Source organism: Macaca nemestrina, chromosome 7 (assembly GCF_043159975.1).
Source record: "Macaca nemestrina isolate mMacNem1 chromosome 7, mMacNem.hap1, whole genome shotgun sequence".
NCBI lineage: Eukaryota > Metazoa > Chordata > Mammalia > Primates > Cercopithecidae > Macaca > Macaca nemestrina.
In genome coordinates this window covers 119,732,435-119,753,422 of record NC_092131.1, presented here as the reverse complement: position 1 = coordinate 119,753,422, position 20,988 = coordinate 119,732,435, and the positions used below count along the sequence as shown (strand labels likewise).

The 20,988-nt window shown below is 40.4% G+C and overlaps 1 protein-coding gene across 3 annotated transcripts; it reads left to right on the top strand.

The window, feature by feature from the left end:
* The first annotated feature begins 5,824 nt into the window (after positions 1-5,824).
* On the top strand, positions 5,825-20,330 carry LOC105493095 (cilia and flagella associated protein 161). 3 transcript variants are annotated; one of them, XM_011760530.2, is made up of 8 exons: positions 5,864-5,968; positions 6,471-6,627; positions 6,860-6,949; positions 7,450-7,682; positions 8,982-9,066; positions 14,864-15,022; positions 19,010-19,083; positions 19,490-20,327. In XM_011760530.2, exons 3-8 carry the CDS (start codon positions 6,866-6,868, stop codon positions 19,683-19,685), a joined length of 831 nt encoding a protein of 276 aa, XP_011758832.1. In that variant the 5' UTR covers positions 5,864-5,968; positions 6,471-6,627; positions 6,860-6,865; the 3' UTR covers positions 19,686-20,327. The 3 variants fall into 3 exon arrangements, with proteins under 3 accessions (XP_011758830.1, XP_011758831.1, XP_011758832.1); XM_011760528.2 differs by lacking the exon at positions 6,471-6,627 and having other exon boundaries at positions 5,825-5,968; positions 19,490-20,330; XM_011760529.2 differs by lacking the exon at positions 6,471-6,627 and having other exon boundaries at positions 5,825-5,968; positions 7,498-7,682; positions 19,490-20,328.
* Positions 20,331-20,988: the final 658 nt, after the last annotated feature.

Sequence of the window (20,988 nt, the reverse complement as noted above, 5' to 3'; positions counted from 1 at the left end):
TTTATGGCCTTTCCCAGCTCTATTTATCAGAATTCTCTTACCATTAGTGACTCTGTTTTAATTCTGACAATTTTCATACATGAAAAATTTCTCTGTAGCATGTGATGATGTTTGATAGCATTTCACCCGCAGTAGAACTTCTTCCGAAATTGGAGTCAATCCTCTCAAATCCTGCTGCTGCCTTGTCAAATAAGTTTATGTAGTAGTCTAAATCCTTTGTTGTCATTTCAGCAACGTTCATAGTATCTTCACCAGGAGTAGATTTCACCTCCAGAAACTACTTTACTTGTTCATCCATAAGCAGCAACTCCTCCTCAAGACTGCAGCAACTCTGTCACATCTTCAGGCTCCATTTTTAATTCTAGTTTTCTTGTTATGTACGTGACATCTGCAATTATCTCCTCCATTAAAATATTGAACCCCTCAAAGTCATCCACAAGGATTGAAATCAGTTTCTTCCAGACTCTCATTAATGTTGATATTTCGAACTCCTCCCATGAATCACAAATGTTCTTAATGGCATCTAGAATGGCAAATCCTTTTCAGAAAGTTTTCAATTTACTTCACCCAGATTTGTCAGAGAAATCACTATCTTTGGCAGCTATGGCCTTAAAAATGTATTTCTTGGCTGGGTGTGATGGCTTATGCCTATAATCCCAGCACTTTGGCAGGAGAATGGCTTGAACCTGGGAGGCAGAGGTTGCAGTGAGCCAAGATCACACCACTGCACTCCAGCCTGGACAACAGAGTGGGACTCTGTCTCAAAAATAAATAAATAAATAAGTAATTCTTAAATAATAAGACTTGAAAGTTGAAATTACTTCTTGATCCATGGGCTGAAGAATGGATATTTATGTTAGCAATCATGAAAACAATATTAATCTCCTTGTACCTCTCCATCAGAGCTCTTGGGTGACTAGGTGCATTGTCAATAAACAGTAATATTTGAAATAAATCTTTTTTTTCCTAAGCAGTAGGTCTCAACAGTGGGCTTAAAATAGTCAGTGAACAAAGCTGCAAACAGATGTGCTGTCATCCAGGCTTTCTTGTTCCAGTTGTGGAGCACAGGAAAAGCAGATTTAGCATAATTCTTAAGGGACCTAGTGTATTATTCTGTTTTCATGCTGCTGATAAGACATACCTGAGACTGGGTGATTTATAAAGAAAAAGAGGTTAATGGACTCAAAGTTCCACATGGCTGGGGGGGTCCTCACAATCATGGTGGAAGGTGAAAGGCACATCTCACATGGTGGCAGACAAGAGAGAAAAGAGCTAAATTAAAGGGGAAACCTCTTAAAAAAACCATCAGATCTCGTGAGACTTATTCACTACCACGAGAACAGTATGGGGAAAACCACCCCCATGATTCAAATATCTGCCACTGGGTCCCTCCCACAACATGTGGGAATTATGGGAGCTACAGTTTGAGATGAGATTTGGGTGGGGATACAGCCAAACCATATCACCTAGGATTTTCAGAACAGTAAATGAGCATGGGCTGCATTAGCCACTAACAAGATAATCATTCTGTTCTCTGAAGCTTTGAAGGCAGGCATTAACTTTTTTCTCTATGAGAGTCCTAGATGACATCTTCTAATGTAAGGCTTTTTTTGCCTACATTGAAAATCTGTTTTTTACTGCAGCCACCTTCATCAATGATGTTAGCCAGATCCTCTGGATAGCTTGCTTCAGCTTTTACATCAGCACTTGATGCTTCACTTTGCAGTTTTATGTTATGAAGATGGCTTTTTCCTTAAACCTTCTTTCCTTGAACCAACATTGGCCAGCTTCAAACTTTTCTGCTGTAGCTTCTTCACTTCTCTCAGTCTTTATAGACTTGAAAAGCATTAGAGCCTTGTTCTGGATTAGGCTTTGGTTCAAGGGAATGTGGTGGCTGGTCTGACCTTTTATCTAGACCACTAAAACTTTTTTATATCAGCAACCGGCTGTTTTACTTTCTTATCATTTGTGTGTTCACCAGAGTAGTACTTTTAATTTCCTTCAAGAACTTCTCCTTTGCATTCACAACTTAGCTAACTGCTTTATGCAAGAAGCCCAGCTTTCAGCCTATCTTGGCTTTCGACATGTTTTCCTTACTCAGTTTAATCATATCAAGCTTTTAATTTAAGAGACAGACATGGTTCACGCCTGTAATCCTAGCACTTTGGGAGACTGAGGCAGGTGGATCATGAGGTCAGGAGAGCGAGACCATCCTGGCTAACAAGGTGAAACCCCGTCTCTACTAAAAATACAAAAATTAGCTGAGTGTGGTGGCCTATGCCTGTAGTCCCAGCTACTTGGGAGGCTCAGGCAGGAGAATCGCTTGACCCTGGGAGGCAGAGGTTGCAGTGAGCCAAGATCGTGCCACTGCACTCCAGCCTGGACGACAGAGTGAGACTCCATCTCAAAAAAAAAAAAAAAAAAAAAAAAGGAGACAGACATTTGGCTCTTCCTTTCACTTGAACACTTAGTGGCCATTGTAGGGTTATTAATTGTCCTAATTTATGTATTGTTGTGTCTCAGGGACTGGGAAGGCCTGAGGAGAGGGAGAGAGATGGGGACATGGCTGGTAGGTGGAGCAGTCAGCACACATAACATTTATTAATTAGATTTGCTATCTTATATGGCCATGGTTCATGGTACCCCAAACAACTACAATGGCAACATCAAAGATCACTGATCCCAGATCACCATTATAGATATAATAAAATGTTTGAAAGATCTTGAGCATTACCAGAATGTGACACAGAGACACAAAGCGAGCACATACTGTTGGAAAAATGGCTCCAACAGACTTGCTTGATATGGCTTGCCAAAAACCTTCAATTTGTAAAAAAAAAAATCAGTATCTGCAAAGTGCAGTAAAGTGAATTGCAATCAAATTATGTATGCCTGTATCTAAAATGTCTAGTTTTCAACAAAAAAAATTATGAGACCTGCAAAGAAACAGAAAAATGTGACCCACATAAACTGCCTTTGACAGAGCCCAAATGTTGGACTTAGCAGACAAAGACTTCAAAGCAGCCATTATAAATATGTTAAAAAAAACTAAGGAATACCATGACTAAATAATTAAAGGAAGATATGATGATAGTGTTTCATTATGAAGCATAAAATATCAATAGAGAGAAATTATAAAATATAACCAAGTATAAATTCTGTAGTTGAAAAGTACCATAACCAAAATAAAAAATTCACTAGCGGAATACAGCAGTAAGTTTGAGCCGGCAAAACAAAAATTTACAAACTTGAAGATAAATCAATAGAAATTATGCCATCTGAAGAACAGAGAGAAAAAAATGAAGAAAAACAAATAGCATCTCGGAGGAGTGTAGAGTATCAGTAAGTGCATTAGTATACACGTGATGGGAGTTACATAAAGACATCAGAGAGACAAAGGATCAGAAAAAATATTCCAAACAATAAGGTCTGAAAATTCCCCAAATTTGATGAAAAGAGCATTAATTTACATATTCAGGCAGCTCAAGCAGGATAAAAGAAAAGAGATCAATATCCAAATATATCTAGTTAAAATGTTAAAAGACAAAGGCAAAAAAAAAAAAATTGAAAGCAGCAAGAGTATGTGTAAGGGAAGCAAAATAAGATTAATAGCTGATTTCTCATCAGAAATAATGGAGGCCACGGTTGGGCACGGTGCCTCATGCCTGTAATCCCAGCACTTTGGAAGGCTGAGGAGGGCCAATCGCTTGAGGTCAGGAGTTCAAGACCAGCATGACCAACCTGGTAAAACTCCATCTCTACTAAAAATACAAAAATTACCTGAGCATGGTGTCACATGCCTGTAGTCCCAGCTACTCGGGAGGCGGAGGCATGAGAATCACTTGAACCCGGGAGGCAGATGTTGCAGTGAGCCGAGATCGTGCCACTGCACTCCAGCCTGGTTGATAGAGTGAGACTCTGTCTTGGAAGAAAAAGAAATAATGGATTCCAGAGGTAGTAGGATGGCATATTTAAAATATTGAAAGAAAGAAAGAAACACTATCAACCAAGAATCATATATCTAGAAAAAGCATCTTACAAAAATTAAGGTAAGCAAAAACCAAGAGAATGTATTGCTAGCAGACCTGATTTATAAGAAATATCAAAGGAAGTTATTCAGGTTGAAAACAACACCAAGCAGTAATTTGTATTCACAGAAAAATACCAAAGAGCACCAATAAAGATATTTCTTCTCCTAAGTGATTTAAAGCAATTGTATAAAACACTATGTATAATTGTATTGTTGGGTCTATTATGTATAGAAATGTAATATACTTGTCAAAAATAGCATTAAGGAAGTAGGTGGGAGCAAAGCTGTATCACTGTAAGGACTTACTGAATGACCCAATCATTAGAACCATGTTAAAAAATGTAGAGTCTAGAGCGGCCTTGTTTTATTCTTGATTTTATGGGGAATATGAAAATACTTAAAAGGAAAAACAAACAAACATGACTGTGGAGTCAGAAAGTTTGGATTGAGTCCTTTCTTCGAGCAGCTTTTAGCAGTTTGAATTTAGACTGCTAGCTTCTTTGAGTCTATTTCTGAATTTATCAAATGCAGTTAGTGGTATACTATCTGATCTAACTGCTTTGTCCTATGTGTCCTTCAGAAGTATTCTCGAATGTGGTGATGTATTGACAAAGCTAGTGGATTCACCAGTATGGGGAATGCACCTATTTTTATTCTACACTTCAGCCTGCCAGTTCAAATCCTTCCCAGTTCAGCTCCAAAGCAGCCCCTCTCCCACCACTCAAAGGCCATCCAATTCCCATTCTCACAGTTCCTCAAGGCAGAAAGGATCCTTCAACTCCATGGCCCTTCATCAGTATATATATATTTATTGGAGATGGAGTCTCACTATGTTGCCTCGGCTGGTCTAGAACTCCTGGGCTCCAGTGATTCTCCTGCCTCGGCTTCCCAAAGTGCTGGATTATAGGCTTGAACCACCACGCCAGCCCATCAGCACATCTTTAATTGCACTTTTCACAGTTTTCCTGAAGTAATTAGTTTTCATGAATTATCTTTTTTTTTTTTTTTAGACTGGGTTTGCTGAAGGGAGCGAAGTCTTCCATTTCAGTCATGTCTTACTAGACCCTAAATACAGGTAAATTACTGAATGCATTCAATCAGCATCAAGCCTCCGGTAGTCCTACGGTAACTAGTATCCCTCCCCTCCCCATAAAATAATATTTTGTTTTAATAATGCTGGCTACATTATTAAGAGTTTTTCTTAAGAGTTCATGCAAATCACAGACTCGTCCTTTCACTTTGAGACCCAGGGAGGGAGGGAGGGAGAATGCTGTCAAGTCTGCAAAAATATGGACAACCTCAGAAACCTATCAACAGAAATATACTAACAGGGCCTTACTTTTAAGGCCTTGAAATTTTTAATTCTCCCTTCTTCTTTCTATGCGATTTTGGTTTCCAAAAGTCTACATTGAACAGGTATTGTTTTATTAGGGCGAAATTGCTGCTGCTGCTGCTGCTGCTGATTACAAACAATAGGCTGCAAGCAAGCTGTGTTTCCATTTAAAAGCTCTTGTTTGCTGCCTCGACAAGCAAGGGGTACTGGATAGCACTTTTCGGTTAGATTCTAATAAAAAGAAAGAAAGTTTTAAATTTCTCTCTCCAAGCACTTTGTCAGCCAGGGTTTTCCCTCTTGCCTGCCCTGCAGTTAAGGAAATCTAAGAGGTGGAAGGTGGGGCGGGCTGGAGGGCCACAGACAGCCGCTGACCCAGACGCCCCCTCTCCCGCCCCGGGGCGAGGCTGCGCGCTGTCACTTATTGGTCAGTAGGGTCCCGGACCTTGACCAATCGCCTCGGACCGGGTCGTCATGGCGACGGGCCACGCTAACACCTGGTGGCGGAGGGAGGCCCACTTGCTGAAAGGCAAGGCGCGATGGCGCAGAACTTGTATGGTCCGGGAGTCCGGATAGGCAACTGGAACGAGGACGTCTACCTGGAGGAGGTACGCAGGGTGTGGCCGGGCGCGGACCCGCAGCTCAGGAACTCCCAGACCCTCCTCTAAGTTCAGTCCCCTGCTTTGAGCGCCTCAAGCCTCCTCTCTCACCCAGCATACAGTGAATACCTCTAAAATCCCCGCCCCTCCGCCCCTCCCCCTCACCCAATCTCTAAACTCCCTAGGAATCCTACCTGCCCAACAAATCCAGGTCTCACTGACCTCTACTCCGAGCACCCTGACTTTTCTTTCTGCGGGTCCCTTGGCCTCCCAAAGTCGGGCACCTTGACTCTTAAGCCCCTGGCCTGTGTCTCCCGCTTAGCCTAGAGTCCCACTAAGTCCCCCGTATTCCTTACAGTCTGACAGCCTCAGGCTGTGGGCCAGGTGAGAACACAGGCTCTAGGCAGAAATAATATCCCTCCCCACTCCAACCCTGCCACACTTGCCCTCTTGAATGACCCTGAGTGTTCCTTTTACTGACGTTGTACTCTCTGCCTTATATTCCCCCAAGGTGGTCTTAACAAGGCTCTGAGCCATTCGTGTATGGGTCAGGTTGGGGAGGGGTGGACTTTCTAGTGTCAGTCATCATACAGTCGAGGGAAACCTCAGCAGGGAAGACATGGCCTCCAAATGTCACTCAAGATGGTATCTGGCTGGAGTAATTACTGGTAATGTTTCTTTTTCTTTGTTTTGCCTTTCTCATTTTTCTAAACATTCTATAATGTAGTAAAAATATTAAAGTAATGCTAAAAATGTTCCATCATTCCCATTATGCTCACATTCCTTTTTTTTGTCCTCAAATTTTGAGTTTTCAACTTGGAAGAGCTTCTGACCTAAAAGTTGTTAATACTAACATCTGTATTATTCAGGGCTACTGTTGTTGATTTTCTCTTTAACTAGGAGCTTATGAAAGACTTCTTAGAGAAGAGAGACAAGGGGAAACTTCTCATACAGAGACGTAGAAGACTAAAACAGAATCTTTTGAGACCGGTAACTTTAAATTCAAACATTGTTTTCAAATTCTGTGTGAGTATATGTAAAGAAAAAAATTTCATAACCGAGTTACCATTTGGAAAATAACAGTTTTTAAAAACAAATTTTGCAATGTTTAAATTCTTCTAAGATCTTAGAAACATAAAGGAAGTCTGCCCTAAATCATGTTTACCTGCATTTTACAAATAAAGAAATAAATGAGTTAATATATAAATAAGTAAAATGCCCTTTAGTTGGTAATCGACAACTTTTTCAATGAATGTTGAATTTCTAGAATAATGAGGAAATCCATGTGATTTTCACCAGCTTCATTTGGCTTCATTTGGGATTACTGGGAGCTTTGCCTTGGCAAAGGCAAAGGGAAAGGAAGAAGGAACTAAGGTTCAAGTGAAATCCTGAATGAAATGGGTACTAGTCTGAGAAGGAAGAAAATTGCCTTGGCCATGACTGTTGAGGAATTGCATGGTTTATGTAATAAACTACTATTAAAATTGTAGATGCAACTTTCCATGACTGAAGATGGTTATGTTCATTACGGTGACAAGGTGATGCTTGTGAATCCTGATGATCCTGACACAGAAGCTGATGTGTTTCTGGGTGGGGACCTGAGCCTGTGTATGACTCCAGATGAAATTCAGTCCCATCTGAGAGATGAATTAGAGGTACCCTGTGGCCTGAGCGCAGTTCAAGCCAAGACCCCAATTGGCAGAAACACTTTTATCATTTTGAGGTAAAGAGACTTTAATTTGCAGTTCATTTTCATCATAAATATGTTTCACTTGCAGCTTAAAGATTCCTAGGTATTGGAGCCGCTGAGTGGAGGGAAAGGTTTTGTGAACATTTTCTGTGATTTTCATCTTGCTTTGCTTACTTTGAGAGTTATTGTTAAGGGAACTTTACAATCCCTTTTTATCTTAGACAGCAGGATAATTGTGTTCAATTCAAAATGCTTAAATCATGAGTATTGGATCCAGGGAATTAAATTCATATTCTGCCTGGAAGCAAAGTGGCTTTTCCCTACAACGTTTTGGAACTCTTTGAGCTCATTTGAGTGTTTTCATTGTTCTTAATATGGCTACGTTATTTTTTACAATAAAAATGTATAGTTTAATACAAGGTGGCACTAGATGGGATTTGCTCTTTTAAAGTTAACTGTCCATTAAAAATGTACTTGCAGAGATTTTGAAAATGAACAATTAAATCCTTAGGGAAGAAATAGATATATGATCACAATGAAAAACTATTACTAATTCATATAACAGCAATGTAAGCATTGCAAGAATATATAGACCCGGACCAGGTGCAGTGGCTCCTGCCTATAATCCCAACACTTTGGGAAGTCAAGGTGGGCAGATCACCTGAGGTCAAGAGTTCGAGACCAGACTGGCCAACATGTCGAAACCCCATCTCTATGAAAAATACAAAAATGAGCTGGGCATGGTGGCAGGCTCCTGTAATTCTAGCTACTTGTGTCAGTGAAGCATAAGAATCACTTGAACCTGGGAGGTGGAGGTTGCAGTGAGCCAAGATTGCACCACCAAACACCAGCCTGGGGGAAAAAAAGAATATATAGACAGTTCTTCAAGTTCTAATTTAGATTTCTTTTGAATACATATGTTAAGACAACTAAAAATGGATCACAACCTCTGTTTCCTGAAGGATTAAGAGGAAACTGTATTAAATGTCTACAAGTGTGTTACCTTGGTTCTCTCTGAAGATGTCAAAGCACTTGACCAGAATTCCTTAGTATACATTAGCAAGACGTGCTTAGTTTACTCTAACCAGAGGCTCACAAAGTGGGGATGCTTTGTGTTCTAGCTATGGTGCAGGGTAGGGAGTAGGGTGCTAGCTGGATTTTGAGACCAAAAGAAAACACCTTTTATTTAGTTATTTAATTCAGTTACAGTATGTGAATATAAATTATCGAAAAAACTGATTATAAACAAAATTGCATGCATAAACATAGAGTCATAGAATGATTCTAATACAGAGAGTTTACATTTACATTATACTTATTGTCCGTGGACAGTGTACACGGAGATGCCACTGGTCAAGTCCTTAGATACGGGCAGGACTTTTGCCTGGGGATAACAGGAGGATTTGACAACAAAATGGTGAGTTATCACTTTGCGTATCTACTTTGGATCAGTCCTTTCTGTTGCACCAAAATGGGACCATAACTATCTACTCAAGTGGACAGAGAACTCTAGAGACATGGGCTCCATCCCTGACTTCACTATGGTTTCAGCTTGTAGCTTTTCACAGGCAGTTTCGGGCCAAGCCAGTCTTTCCTTTTAACTTCCCAAATTACAAAAACTATACCCTTAAAAGCTAACGTGTAAGGGGGGAAAGCCATTTCACAACGCAGCTGGCAAAAAGCAAAAGTTTATATCACTTCCACCTGTAAATTAAATGATTGAATTCATTAATAGCCATCTGATACCTGTCAAATGTTGCCAATGCTAGCAAGGCATATTATCTGCCAACTTTTTAATTTAAACTTTTGATGATCAGACTTTTGCCTAGTATGGGAGTAAGGACAATTTGAGTTGCTTAAATTTGCATAAATCAGGGAGCCTTGAGGATTAGGAAGTATAATAGAACCAGATAGATTTGGGTTCGAACTTCAGATGCGTACCTATGGGATGGGAATTGGGGTAAGTTATTTAATGCCTTTTGAGCCTGTTTCTCATCTATAAGATGGTGAGTATTAGTCTACCTTACTACATGCCAGGCAGTGTTGTAAATGCTTCACATATTTTAACTCTCCTAATCCTCCAAACATGCCTTTGAGGTAGGGACTATTTTACCTTTAATTTACTGGTGGAAACACTGAGGCACTAAGAGGTTAAGTGATTTCTGACTCAAGTCACTCAGTTAGCAAGTAGCAGAGCTAGTACTATATCACATTTTTTATTGAATTAAAAATTCATTTACTATATAATGTAACGTTATTAATATTATTATTTTTGATACCACTAAGAAAACACAATGCTGCCTGCTGGGTGCAGTGGCTCATGCCTGTAATCTCAGCACTTTGGGAGACCAAGGCAAGAGGATCATTCGAGGCCAGGAATTGTAGACCAGCCTTGGCAACATAGTGAGACCTCATCTCAACAAAAAATTTTAAAAACATTGGCCAGGTATGGTGGTGAGCTCCTGTAGTCCCAGACACTCATGAGGCTGAGGTGGGGGGATTGCTTAAGCCAGAAGGTAGAAACTGTAGAGTTTGCACCACTGTACCCCAGCCTGGGTGACAAAAAGAGACCCTGTGTCAAAACAAGAAGAAGAAGGAGGAGGAGGAGGAGGAAGATGAGGAGGAGGAAGATGAGGAGGAAGAGGAGGAGGAGAAAGAGGAAGAAAGAGGAAGAGGAAAAGAGGAAGAAGAAGAAGAAGAAGAAGAAGAAGAAGAAGAAGAAGAAGAAGAAGAAGAAGAAGAAGGAGTCCCTGTGTCAAAAAGAAGAAGAAGAAGAAGAAGAAGAAGAAGAAGAAGAAGAAGAAGAAGAAGAAGAAGAAGAAGAAGAAGAAGAAGGAGGGTAGGAGGAGGACAAGGAGGAGGAGGAAGAAGAAGAAGAAGAAACAATGCTACCAATTAAGCTTTGACACCCCACAGATGGTAAGTTGCAGCCTGATAAGTATTGACTTATTGAAAAAAGGGAGTAAATTACCATTTATTAACCAGAGATTAGCACCATTAACATTTTGGCTTATTTTTACTTTCCTATGTATTTTGTTAAAACTTAGATAAATATACAGATAGGTTATTCTTTCTAAAATAGCATTTTTAAAGCTTTTTAAAATGACAAATGCATTTAATGAGAGCATAATATATAATTGTGTGGCAGTATCATTATTTACCTAGCCTTTCTTCTACTTTTGGGCAGTTGGGTTTGGTCCAATATTTCTGTCTTATATGTAAAATTCCAGTGTGCATTTGTGTATAAATGCTTAAAGCTTCCCCTCTCAAATTTCAAGTTAGGAATTCTACATTTAGGATAGATTTTTGGGCAAAGAATTACTAAGTCAAAGAATATGAACACATTTAAAAGTATTGATACATATAAAGAGTTCTTTTTGTAATGGGCTGTACCAATTTGCACTCTCAGCAACAATAAGAATGATCATCTACTGCTTCACTGATTGTATTAAATATCATAATTTAAAACTTTGCTAATTTGAAAAGCAAACAAAATGAAAAGAAAAAATGATATGTAAAGGTTGTACTACTTGTAATTTCTCCTGTATTTTAAGTTTGTTCTCTTTCCCTTATCTCTTCCTTTCTCTCTTGCTTCTTTTTTCTTTCTCCCTCCCTCTCCTCTCTCCTGCAAATCATTCGTTTTTTGCCTTTGTGTTGATTTGGGTTTATATACCATTGATTACTAAATTTTGTCATATGTGTTGCTAAGATTTCCATTTGCTGCTTGGCTTTTAAGTTATAGTTGTTCTAATATTATATTTTTGAGTAAAATGTATCAGTGTTTTTCTCTGTAATTCCTTCCATTGCTTTTAAGTTTTAAAGAGTGCTTTAGAGATCGGATAAAAATAAAAACTTGAATTAGCTTCTAGATGTTTGCAATTTGACTTTTGCTTACATTTATTATTTAATCAACTTGGGATTTATTTTGATAAAGGGTTTTATGTGAATATCTCATTTTGTCCCAGATTACTGATCAATTATATCCATTATCTCTTGAATGATTATTCCTTTCTCTACAGATGCATGACATTTCCCTTAGCATACATTAAATTACTGTATATACTACCCTCTCCTTCTGAGCTTTCTATTTGGATCCATTAAACTCTAGTTGTCTATTTCTTTCTTTCTTTTTTTTTTTTTTTTGAGACAGGATCTCACTCTCTCACTTAGGCTGGAGTAGTGTCACGAACATGGTTCACTGCAGCTTCCACCTCCCAGGCTCAAGCAATTCTCCTGCCTCAGCCTCCCGAGTAGCTGGGACCACAGGTGCACACCATTATACCTGGCTAAGTTTTTAAAATACATGATTTATTTATTTATTTATTTATTTATTTATTTATTTATTTTAGAGACGGAGTTTTGCCATCTCTGCAATAACAGATATTATTGGCCATGGTCTTGAACTCGAGTTCCAGTGGTCCTCCTGCCTCCACCTCCCAAAGTGCTGGGATTACAGGCGTGAGCCATAGTGTCTTAATTATTAGAGCTTTATGATAGGGCTCATAGCCCTGTGACCTTGACAGCTCATAGGGCTAGTTGCCTCTCATTACACTTCTTTGTCTGAATTATGTTAGGAATTAGTTTCTCAGTTAAATGTAATGTTTATTTTTTCCAAGTCCCTCTGCCACTGTGGGGAAAAGATTACTTGGTATTATATTTTGATTGGCATTGTAAAATGAAGTAAATTCACATATTTAGTAACTTTGCCATATTTATTCTTCTGGGATGTCTCTCCATTTATTCTCTCAGCAAAATTTTCTATCACCCAAGTAAGATTTTGTGTTTTCCTTTACATGGATTTGACAACGATTTTGTTAAGGGGTTTTCCTTGGTACCTTGTATTTTCAGATGCTATTGTGGAGAGGTCCTTTTGATAGAGTAAGGATAGAACATTTTATAGAATAAAGGATAATTTATCTTATAAAAATATAAGAAGGCTATTGATTTTTATATTCACCTTTGATGAAATAACTTACTCTTATTAATTCTATAGTTTTTTCAGTTGATTCTTTTATGTTTTCTAGGTAGACAGTCATTTAATCTTCAAATGATGACAATTTTCTCTCTTCTCCAATTCTTATACCCCAAATTTTGGTTTCTTGTCTTTGAATTAGCAAGCCCTTCTGGGCATTCATAGAAGCATTGGTGAAAGAGTGGCCCTTCTGGGTTAGCTCCTGATTTTATTATTGTGTTACTTTAGGTGAACAAAGGAGTTTGTGATGTGAGACAGATATTATTTGCCTTTTTTTTTTTTTTTTAAGTTGGAGTCTCACTCTGTCGCCTAGGCTGGAGAGCAGTGGTGCAATCTCGGCTCACTGCAGCATCTGCCTTCAGGGTTCAAGCAATTCTCATGCCTCAGCTTCCTGCGTAGCTGGGATTATAGGCACCTGCTACCACACCTGGCTAAGTTTTCTATTTTTAGTAGAGACAGGGTTTCACCATGTTGGCCAGACTGTCTTGAACTCCTGACCTCAAGTGATCCTCCTGCCTCAGCCTCCCAAAATGCTGAGATTACAGGCATGAGCCACTGTGCCTGACCTTATTTGCCTTTTTAAGTTCTGGTTTTCTCGTTGCTCTGAAAGGCACCATCATCCAGGGCCAATGGCGAATCTACTTTAGGCTCATCTCCCTTCCCCACCCACGTCCAGCTGATTACCAGGTCTCTTCCTCCATTCCTAGGCACTGTTCTCCCTTCATACTGCTCTTTGGCCTGTTTCTTATGCCCAGTGCAGCCCCTCAGCAGCCCAGGTCCCACTGTTTTGCTCTTTTAGTCTATCCTGATTTCAGACCATACTAGACAGGGTGCTGCCAGGTTGACCTTTTTTTTAAAATTTAAATTTAAATTTTAAAAATTTATTATTATTATTTTTCATTTTTCAGGTTGATCTTTTACAAGCACAGGTCTGGTCACCGCCCATCCTCACTGGAGTCAGCAGTGGCTCCCCATTGCCCTTTGAATGAAATTCTGGCTGTTTGCTGTGGCATCTGAGGCCCTCTATAATACATCCTCACCCTCTCTGTGCTCACCCGCTCTGGCTTTCCAGCTTCCTCCTCAGAGCCTCTTTTGATCCCCCAGGAAAGTACTATACTCCTACCTCTGCCTCCCCCAGCTCATTGCAAATCTGCTGGACCTCCCTAACCAGAAAGGTACATGCAGGTGCTTCCCATTTCTGTGCTCAATCACCTCTTCTGCTAGGTGAGGATAGTAACCTATGAGGATAGTAACTCACCTCTGCCTTGCCCACAGTGCCTTACAGCACAGCCTTGCATGGGAAAGGTGCTTATTGGAAACCCATCGAAATATGCAGAAACTACTGCCACATTCAGGGTGGGGCTTAACCAGTGAAGAACTAGCAAAGAACTAAGATTTTGGACTTTTCAGCAGGATGGGGGTAGTTTCTTGGCAAGGTTACAGGCAGCCAGATAGCCAACATAAATTTCCAGCATGGACATCAATTCCAGAGGGGTGTGGGTCACCTTGGAGGCTCACAAATGAATATCAACTGTAAGGATATTGATTTGAAGAATAATTCATTTCATGTGATGAGTTTAATGCACCATCATTTATATTAAATAAAATATTAGTCCATGGCTGGGCATGGTCGTTCACACCTATAAACCGAGCACTTTGGGAGGCCAAGGTAGGAGGATTGCTTGAGACCAAGAGTTCAAGACCAGCTCGGGAAACAGTGGGATCCTATCTCTACAAAAAATAAAAGAAAATTAGCTTGGCATGGCGATGTGCACCTGCAGTCCCAGCTACTCGGGAGGCTGAGGTGGGAGGATTGCTTGAGCCCAGGAGTTGGAGGCTGCAGTGAACCGTGATTGCCGCTGTGCTCCCACCTGGGCAACAGAATGAGACCCTGTCTCAAAACAAAAACAAAACAAAACAAAACAAAAAACCCCATTGATCCAGTTCCTATATCCTGAAGGGTTACAGGGGACAGGGAGTAGGAAGGAGAGAGGAAGATTGAGTTTGGTATTCAGAGGAAGGAAAAGTAGTTGGAGATGTGAGTGTGTGTATGTGTGTGTCTTGGTCTCAGCATGCCAGATGGCATACCTAAGGTAGAGGAAAATTGTGCTTTCTCATACAATCAGTAAGAACACAGTTTTTGGGAATTGCTTTGAATGTGCTTGCCGTCCAGCCAGTCAATTGCTTCTTTATTCCCCAGCTTTTAACAGAGCTCTGATGTAGAGCATCTGCTTGCTGTCAGTTGTATTTATCAAGTGACCACAGGACCCTCCTGAAATCGTCTAAGAGGTCTTGGCTCCAGGAAGTGTACCTAACAGATGAGGTCTCCCATATGAACTGCTGGCAGGCTGCCATCCCTGACCCCCAGTTACGCCTGGAATATGAAGGCTTCCCCGTCCCGGTGAGTGCAGCATCGGGAAGACATGGGTGCCTATGCTATGAAATGAATGCAATTTACTCCTGTCTATAAAACACAGACTTATAGCTCAAATACCTCAAATGCCTTATGACTTTCTCTCTCTTTTCTGTCTTTTTTATTTTCCATGCATAACACACAGACTTACAGCTCAAATGCCTTATGACTTTCTCTCTCTTTTCCATTTATTACACAAGTTTGGAAGGCACCAATTTACCTCATGGCAGCATTGTGCATTAGAGTTTCTCAGCTCTGGCTGCACATGAGAATCACTTCAGGAGCTAAAAAGCTCAGACCCTGCCCCTGATATCAGGTTAAGAACCACTGATGTGCGACTGTAAGGGTTGTGACACTGCTTCCTTTGCACTGTTTTCACTAAGGCCTCTGGTAAGTCCTAATTTTTAAGGAGTTTGAGGCCAGGTGTGGTGGATCACACCTGCAATCCCAGCACTTTGGGAGGCTAAGGCAGGCGGATCTCTTGAGACCAGGAGTTCAAGACCAGCCTGGGCAACATGGCGAAACCCCTGTCTCTACAAAAAATACAAAAATTAGTCAGATGTGGTGGCACACACCTGTAATCAAAGCTACTCAGGTGCCTGAGGCATGAGAATCTCTTGAACCCAGGAAGCGGAGGTTGCAGTGAGCCAAGATTGCACCATTGCACTCTAGCCTGGGTGACAAAGTGAGACTCTGTCTTAAAATAAATGAACAAATGAATAAATGAATAAATATTAGCCAGGTATAGTGGTGAGCGCCTGTAGTCCCAGCTACTTGAGAGGCTGAGGTGGGAGGATTACCCGAACCTGGGAGGTTGAGGCTGCTGTGAGCCCTGATTGTGCCACTGGACTCCACTCTGATCAACAGTGAGACCTTGTCTCAAAAAAAAAAAAAAAAAAAATGGAGTTTGGAGAAGCCAAGGAGACAGCAGGGTAGCCACACAATCAATGCAGTGGTCCTGCAGGACAGCATCATTCTCATTGTCACTGTGCGACATTTTCTCCGGATGCTGGGACCCATGGGACTGGAACCTGAAGCATGGTCCTGATAAGAAGGTCAGGGGGTCTTGTGGGCACAGAGTAGGCCTCCCTATTTCAAGGGCCAGAGGCTTTCCTGCTCATGAGGCATCCAACAAACAGAATGAAGATGTGTTGGCAGCCACTGCGTTGAGTATGGAATTAGTAGCAAGCATGGCCAGGGTTTGCTTGCTACCGACCAGGAAGTGGCCGTGGTTGCAGGCCACTGAGTCCACCTGACGCAGCATGCCTGTCCCTCACCTCTGCCAAGTGCACCCTGACTTCACAAAGTTCTTTCTCCAAGCATGGAGGACATATATATTATCTACAATGAAACAGGCTTTACAAATTTTTCTCTTTAGCTGTCCTTTGCTAAGCTTTGCTCTTCTGAGAATTACCTTCTAGTTCCACAATTTAAACTGTCAGTGCTTCAGTTTCCCTATCTAAATTTGTGGTGTTAATAGTACCTACCTTCTGAGGTTTTGTGAAGACTAAATGGTTAGTACATTTAGAGTGTTAATTCGAAAAGTGCCTGGCTCATAGAAGGCACCCACAAGTGTTTCTTGTTGTCATGACTGTTGTTATATTGTTATTGCTGCCAGTTTTTTTAGAGGTTAAGGGAGCAGTCAGTGTTCCAAGCACCAGGAGTTCTTTTCTCCATTACTGATTCACCTTATGACTTGAGGAAAGTTTCCCCAAGCCTCACTGAGACATGGTTACACATCTGCAAATGGGAAACCCAAAGCTGTCTGAGCTACTTTGCACATGTCAAGGATCTCTGGCTAGAAAGACCACCAGCAACAACTGTGTTTTAACAGGTTAGGTGGATTACTTATTGCAGTGAGGGAGAACACACACCCTGGGGAAGCATGTAAGAGGGTGTTAGGATGCTTATAGAATTTGGGCTTTGGTTGGATGGTGTTAGAGAGAATCCCAAGAAGTAAGGCTTCGCTCTGGACTGGATGCTATAAGGAAGTCGGGGTAATTCTATGATTATTTATTGCAATAAATCTTATCTCTAGGGAGGGCCAGACTAGAGTGAGGACAAAGCTGTCATTAGTAAAGAAGCAGCAGTCAGTCGCTCATATTAGCTGGGAGAGGCTGGTATTTGGTATTTAGTGGCTTAGCCAATGTTTGTGTTTTATGTGTGTTCAGATATGATTATAGAGTGCTCTTGTTTTTGTTTTGACCCCTCATGATCACAGAGTGGCCTTGTCTGATGTGGACATTCTGTGAAGTTGATTCTGTTTCCAGGAGAACACTAAGGCCTACTTGTGAGTGCCAGGCCAACCCCTGTATGGCAGGGCTGCTTTTTCTTTCTTACACAGCTTTTAGCTTACATGAGTCAGGATTTTGAAATAGTATATATTTTTCCTGATTATAAACATATGTTCACTTATGAAAAGTCAAGAAAGCACAAAAATAATATGAAAATTACCAGTAGTTCCACTTCCAGAGAAAGCCATTGCTTATCATTTCTTTTTACAAGATAGGACATCATGAAGATACTTCTTTTTTTCCATTGAATAACACCATCGACCATATCTTGTGTGGCAAAGGTCTTCTCCAGTATAACTTTGAGTGATGATTTCATCATACAGATATCTACAATAATGTATTTCATCCATCCATTATGGTTTGGCATCTACATTTTTCTGTGTCTGTATAAATATATGTACAGTCATGTGTCACTCAATGATGGGAATAAGTTCTGAAAAATGCATCATTAGGCAATCGTGGTCACCTGACAATGATTTTGTCATTGTGTGGACATTGTGAAGGGAAAATCAATCTTGGGACCTAAACTCACTACGTCAAAGCAAAAGTCAAGCTGGGAATGGGGTCACACAAACCTGCCTCCCATTTTGCTCTTAAATAGGATAGTTAAATACACACACACACACACACACACATAATATATATACATATATATAATATATATACATATATATATTTTAAAGCTACATACATCCCTCACAATTTGCCCACTAGGAAATTCCTCGAGGGTCCCCAGATGTTTACCTTAAAACAGTTATGTGGAATGTTACCCATTTACAATGTAAAGCAATAGCTTCTCTTCACAGTATGGGACAAAGGACAGAATTAAAAGGCATCCTTCTGCTCACCTGAGACAAAGGCATGTATGAATGCTCCCTCTGCCCCATGTTTATTTCATCTTATGTAAAAATGCAGATTCACTGAGCCCAAGAGGAATGCATAAGTAACTATTCCTCTACCCGCCTCTCACATGTAAAATGTGTATTTGGAGAACACTGACAGAAAACTCAAAAGAACGCAACTGCTTGCCTCTTTTATTTACCCTTCTTTTTGTTGTTGTTGTTGTTGTTTTTTCCTTTCTTCCTCTTCCCCCCAGTACCTGCTCTTTTCACTTTAAATATTGAGGTCCCCAGACCCTCTTTGGGAAAAAACATGGACCACCAAGTTTTCCTGTTGTTCTGTGTTCTTTTTGGTGGGCGTGTCCTTGACCTTGGCAAATAAACCTCTTAAAATAATTGAGACTCGCCTCAATAATTTTCTTTGATTTACACATCGTAAATATACTTACAGAAACCTAGATGGCATAGCCTACTATACACCAAAGCTACATGGGATAGCTTTGTGTTCCTAGGCTACAAACCTGTACCCCATGTTACTATACTGAATACTGTAGGTAACTGTAACACAATGGTAAGTATTTGTGCATCTAAACACAGAAAAGGTACAGTAAAAATAAGGTCTTATGGTCGTACATGTGGTCGCATAGGTGGTCCTTTGCTAACTGAAATGTCATGAAGTGGCACATGACTGTGAATATATGTAATTTTTTCCTGTGAATATATATAATTTATATAATTGAATAATGTATAGTGTAATTTCAAATTTTTTGCTTCCCTAAAAGCAAAAGCAAAAAAAAAAAAAAATTTAGAATGCTAATAACACATTTTCTTTATCTGTTAAGGCAAATGCTAAAATTCTCATCAATCACTGTCACACAAATCGGGGACTGGCAGCCCACCGGCATCTTTTCTTAAGGTATTGTATTTCAGGGCACAACAAAATGCTGTGATTGGGGCTGGGGGCTGTGAATATAAGCAAAGAAGCTCAATTGACAGTATATGGCTGCACATACAAAAAATGTCCTTTGCTGATGAAATACTGCCACATAGAACTTCGATGGTGTGAAAAATTATATTAGAGCCCCTTCTTTTATACAAGTTCTTCCCCTACAAGAGGATTTTAGTTCTAATGGGGTCCCACCGGCCTAATCCTTGCCCAAATAGGGTGCAACCTCCCTGCAAACATATCCCATTTTAGAGATTCCCTAGGGCTTTATCCAGCAATCCACTTCTTAAGGTACTTTTGAGATTAAATTATTAATAACAGCTTATTGAGAGTTGTTATTCAGTTTCAAACCACAATTGATTCTCTCTTGCTACAGCACCTATTTTGGAAAGGAGGCTGAGGTTGTAGCTCACACATACCTGGATTCACACAGAGTTGAAAAACCAAGGAACCACTGGATGTTGGTTACTGGGAATCCCAAGGATGCCTCTTCCACCATGTTGGATCTGCCCAAACCGCCCGCAGAGGACACTCGAGCCATGGAGCAGGCCATGGGCCTTGACACGCAGTAACGTGCCAAGCACGTGCATGTTTTCCCTGGTCCCGCTCTCATCAATGTAGCTTTAAAAGAAATTAACAAACTTGGTCATGCCTCAAGCTATTTTTGAATCAGATGTGGAACTCTCTGAGCACTATATTAAAACAAAGATTACATTAAGATTATTGAATTTGTGGTGACAGTCTAGGGCTGAAAAAAACAGCTCTGGAGAATAAATAGTATTGGAAAGTGACAAACAATGGCCCTTTGTTGACAAACAAATTCTGAAGAACTCAGCTTCCTCTACTTATATCCTTCATTGTCTACAAGGACAATGCATTACTTTTCAAAGTTATGTCTATGTAATTAAGCTGTTGGAACTATACTGAATTTTTAGTACCACATTTTCCCTCTTAAATGTACTAAAACACAAAAAACTGACAGCTGTGAGCTGTGGCCTTACCTTGGAATTAAACATTTATATCTTTGTAAAACATCCTATTTTTGTTTCTACCTTTGGCTTTCGAGGTCAAGACCTCTACCTGATCAGTAACCTACTATTTTGTAATGATTTTTAAACTACAAAATCTCTGCCTTGTCTTTGAAACTGGCACATTAGTTGTGACACCCATGTGATTAGATAATTCCTGACAAAGTAAATGTATGTCCTTCCATTTATTTGTTCATCTGTTCATTCTTCATTGAGTACCTGTGATGTGTAGGGTATTATAAAGGGATATAGAGTTTCCAAGTCTTGTGGATACAGATAAACTATTAGGCTGGTTCACAAATATGTATACTGAGAGGTAGAATGTGGGATGTAAATGTGTTTTAAATAGATGCAGTTTCAGTCAATGCAGGTTGACCCTCTTCAAGAAGGCAGGCATTTTCCATCAAGTATACTGCGGGATTTAGGGCAGTGCTTCCAGCCTTGGCTATGCATTGCATTCACTCTGGGAACTGTAACAATTACTGATTCCTGGTCTGAGCCCAGAAATTCTGATTGAATGGTCTCGGGTACAGCCTAGGCATTGGGCTTTGTCAGTGTTCTTTAGATGGTTCCCATGTGCAGCCACGGCAGAGACCCACTGTGTTAGGAGGTGGAGAAGGAAGCAGTGGTTCCTTACGGGCGGTCAGAGAAGGCTTTCCTCAGCAAGTCTCACTCTGGCTGCATGTTAGAATCTCCTGAAGAATACTGAAAAAGCCCACGGCCCAGGCTGCACTCTGGACCATTCAATCAGAATTTCTAGGGTGGGACATTAAAAAATACAGATGCTTGGGCCCACCCCAGAGCTTCTTACTTGATTTGGAACCCACGTATTAGTATTTTTAAAAAC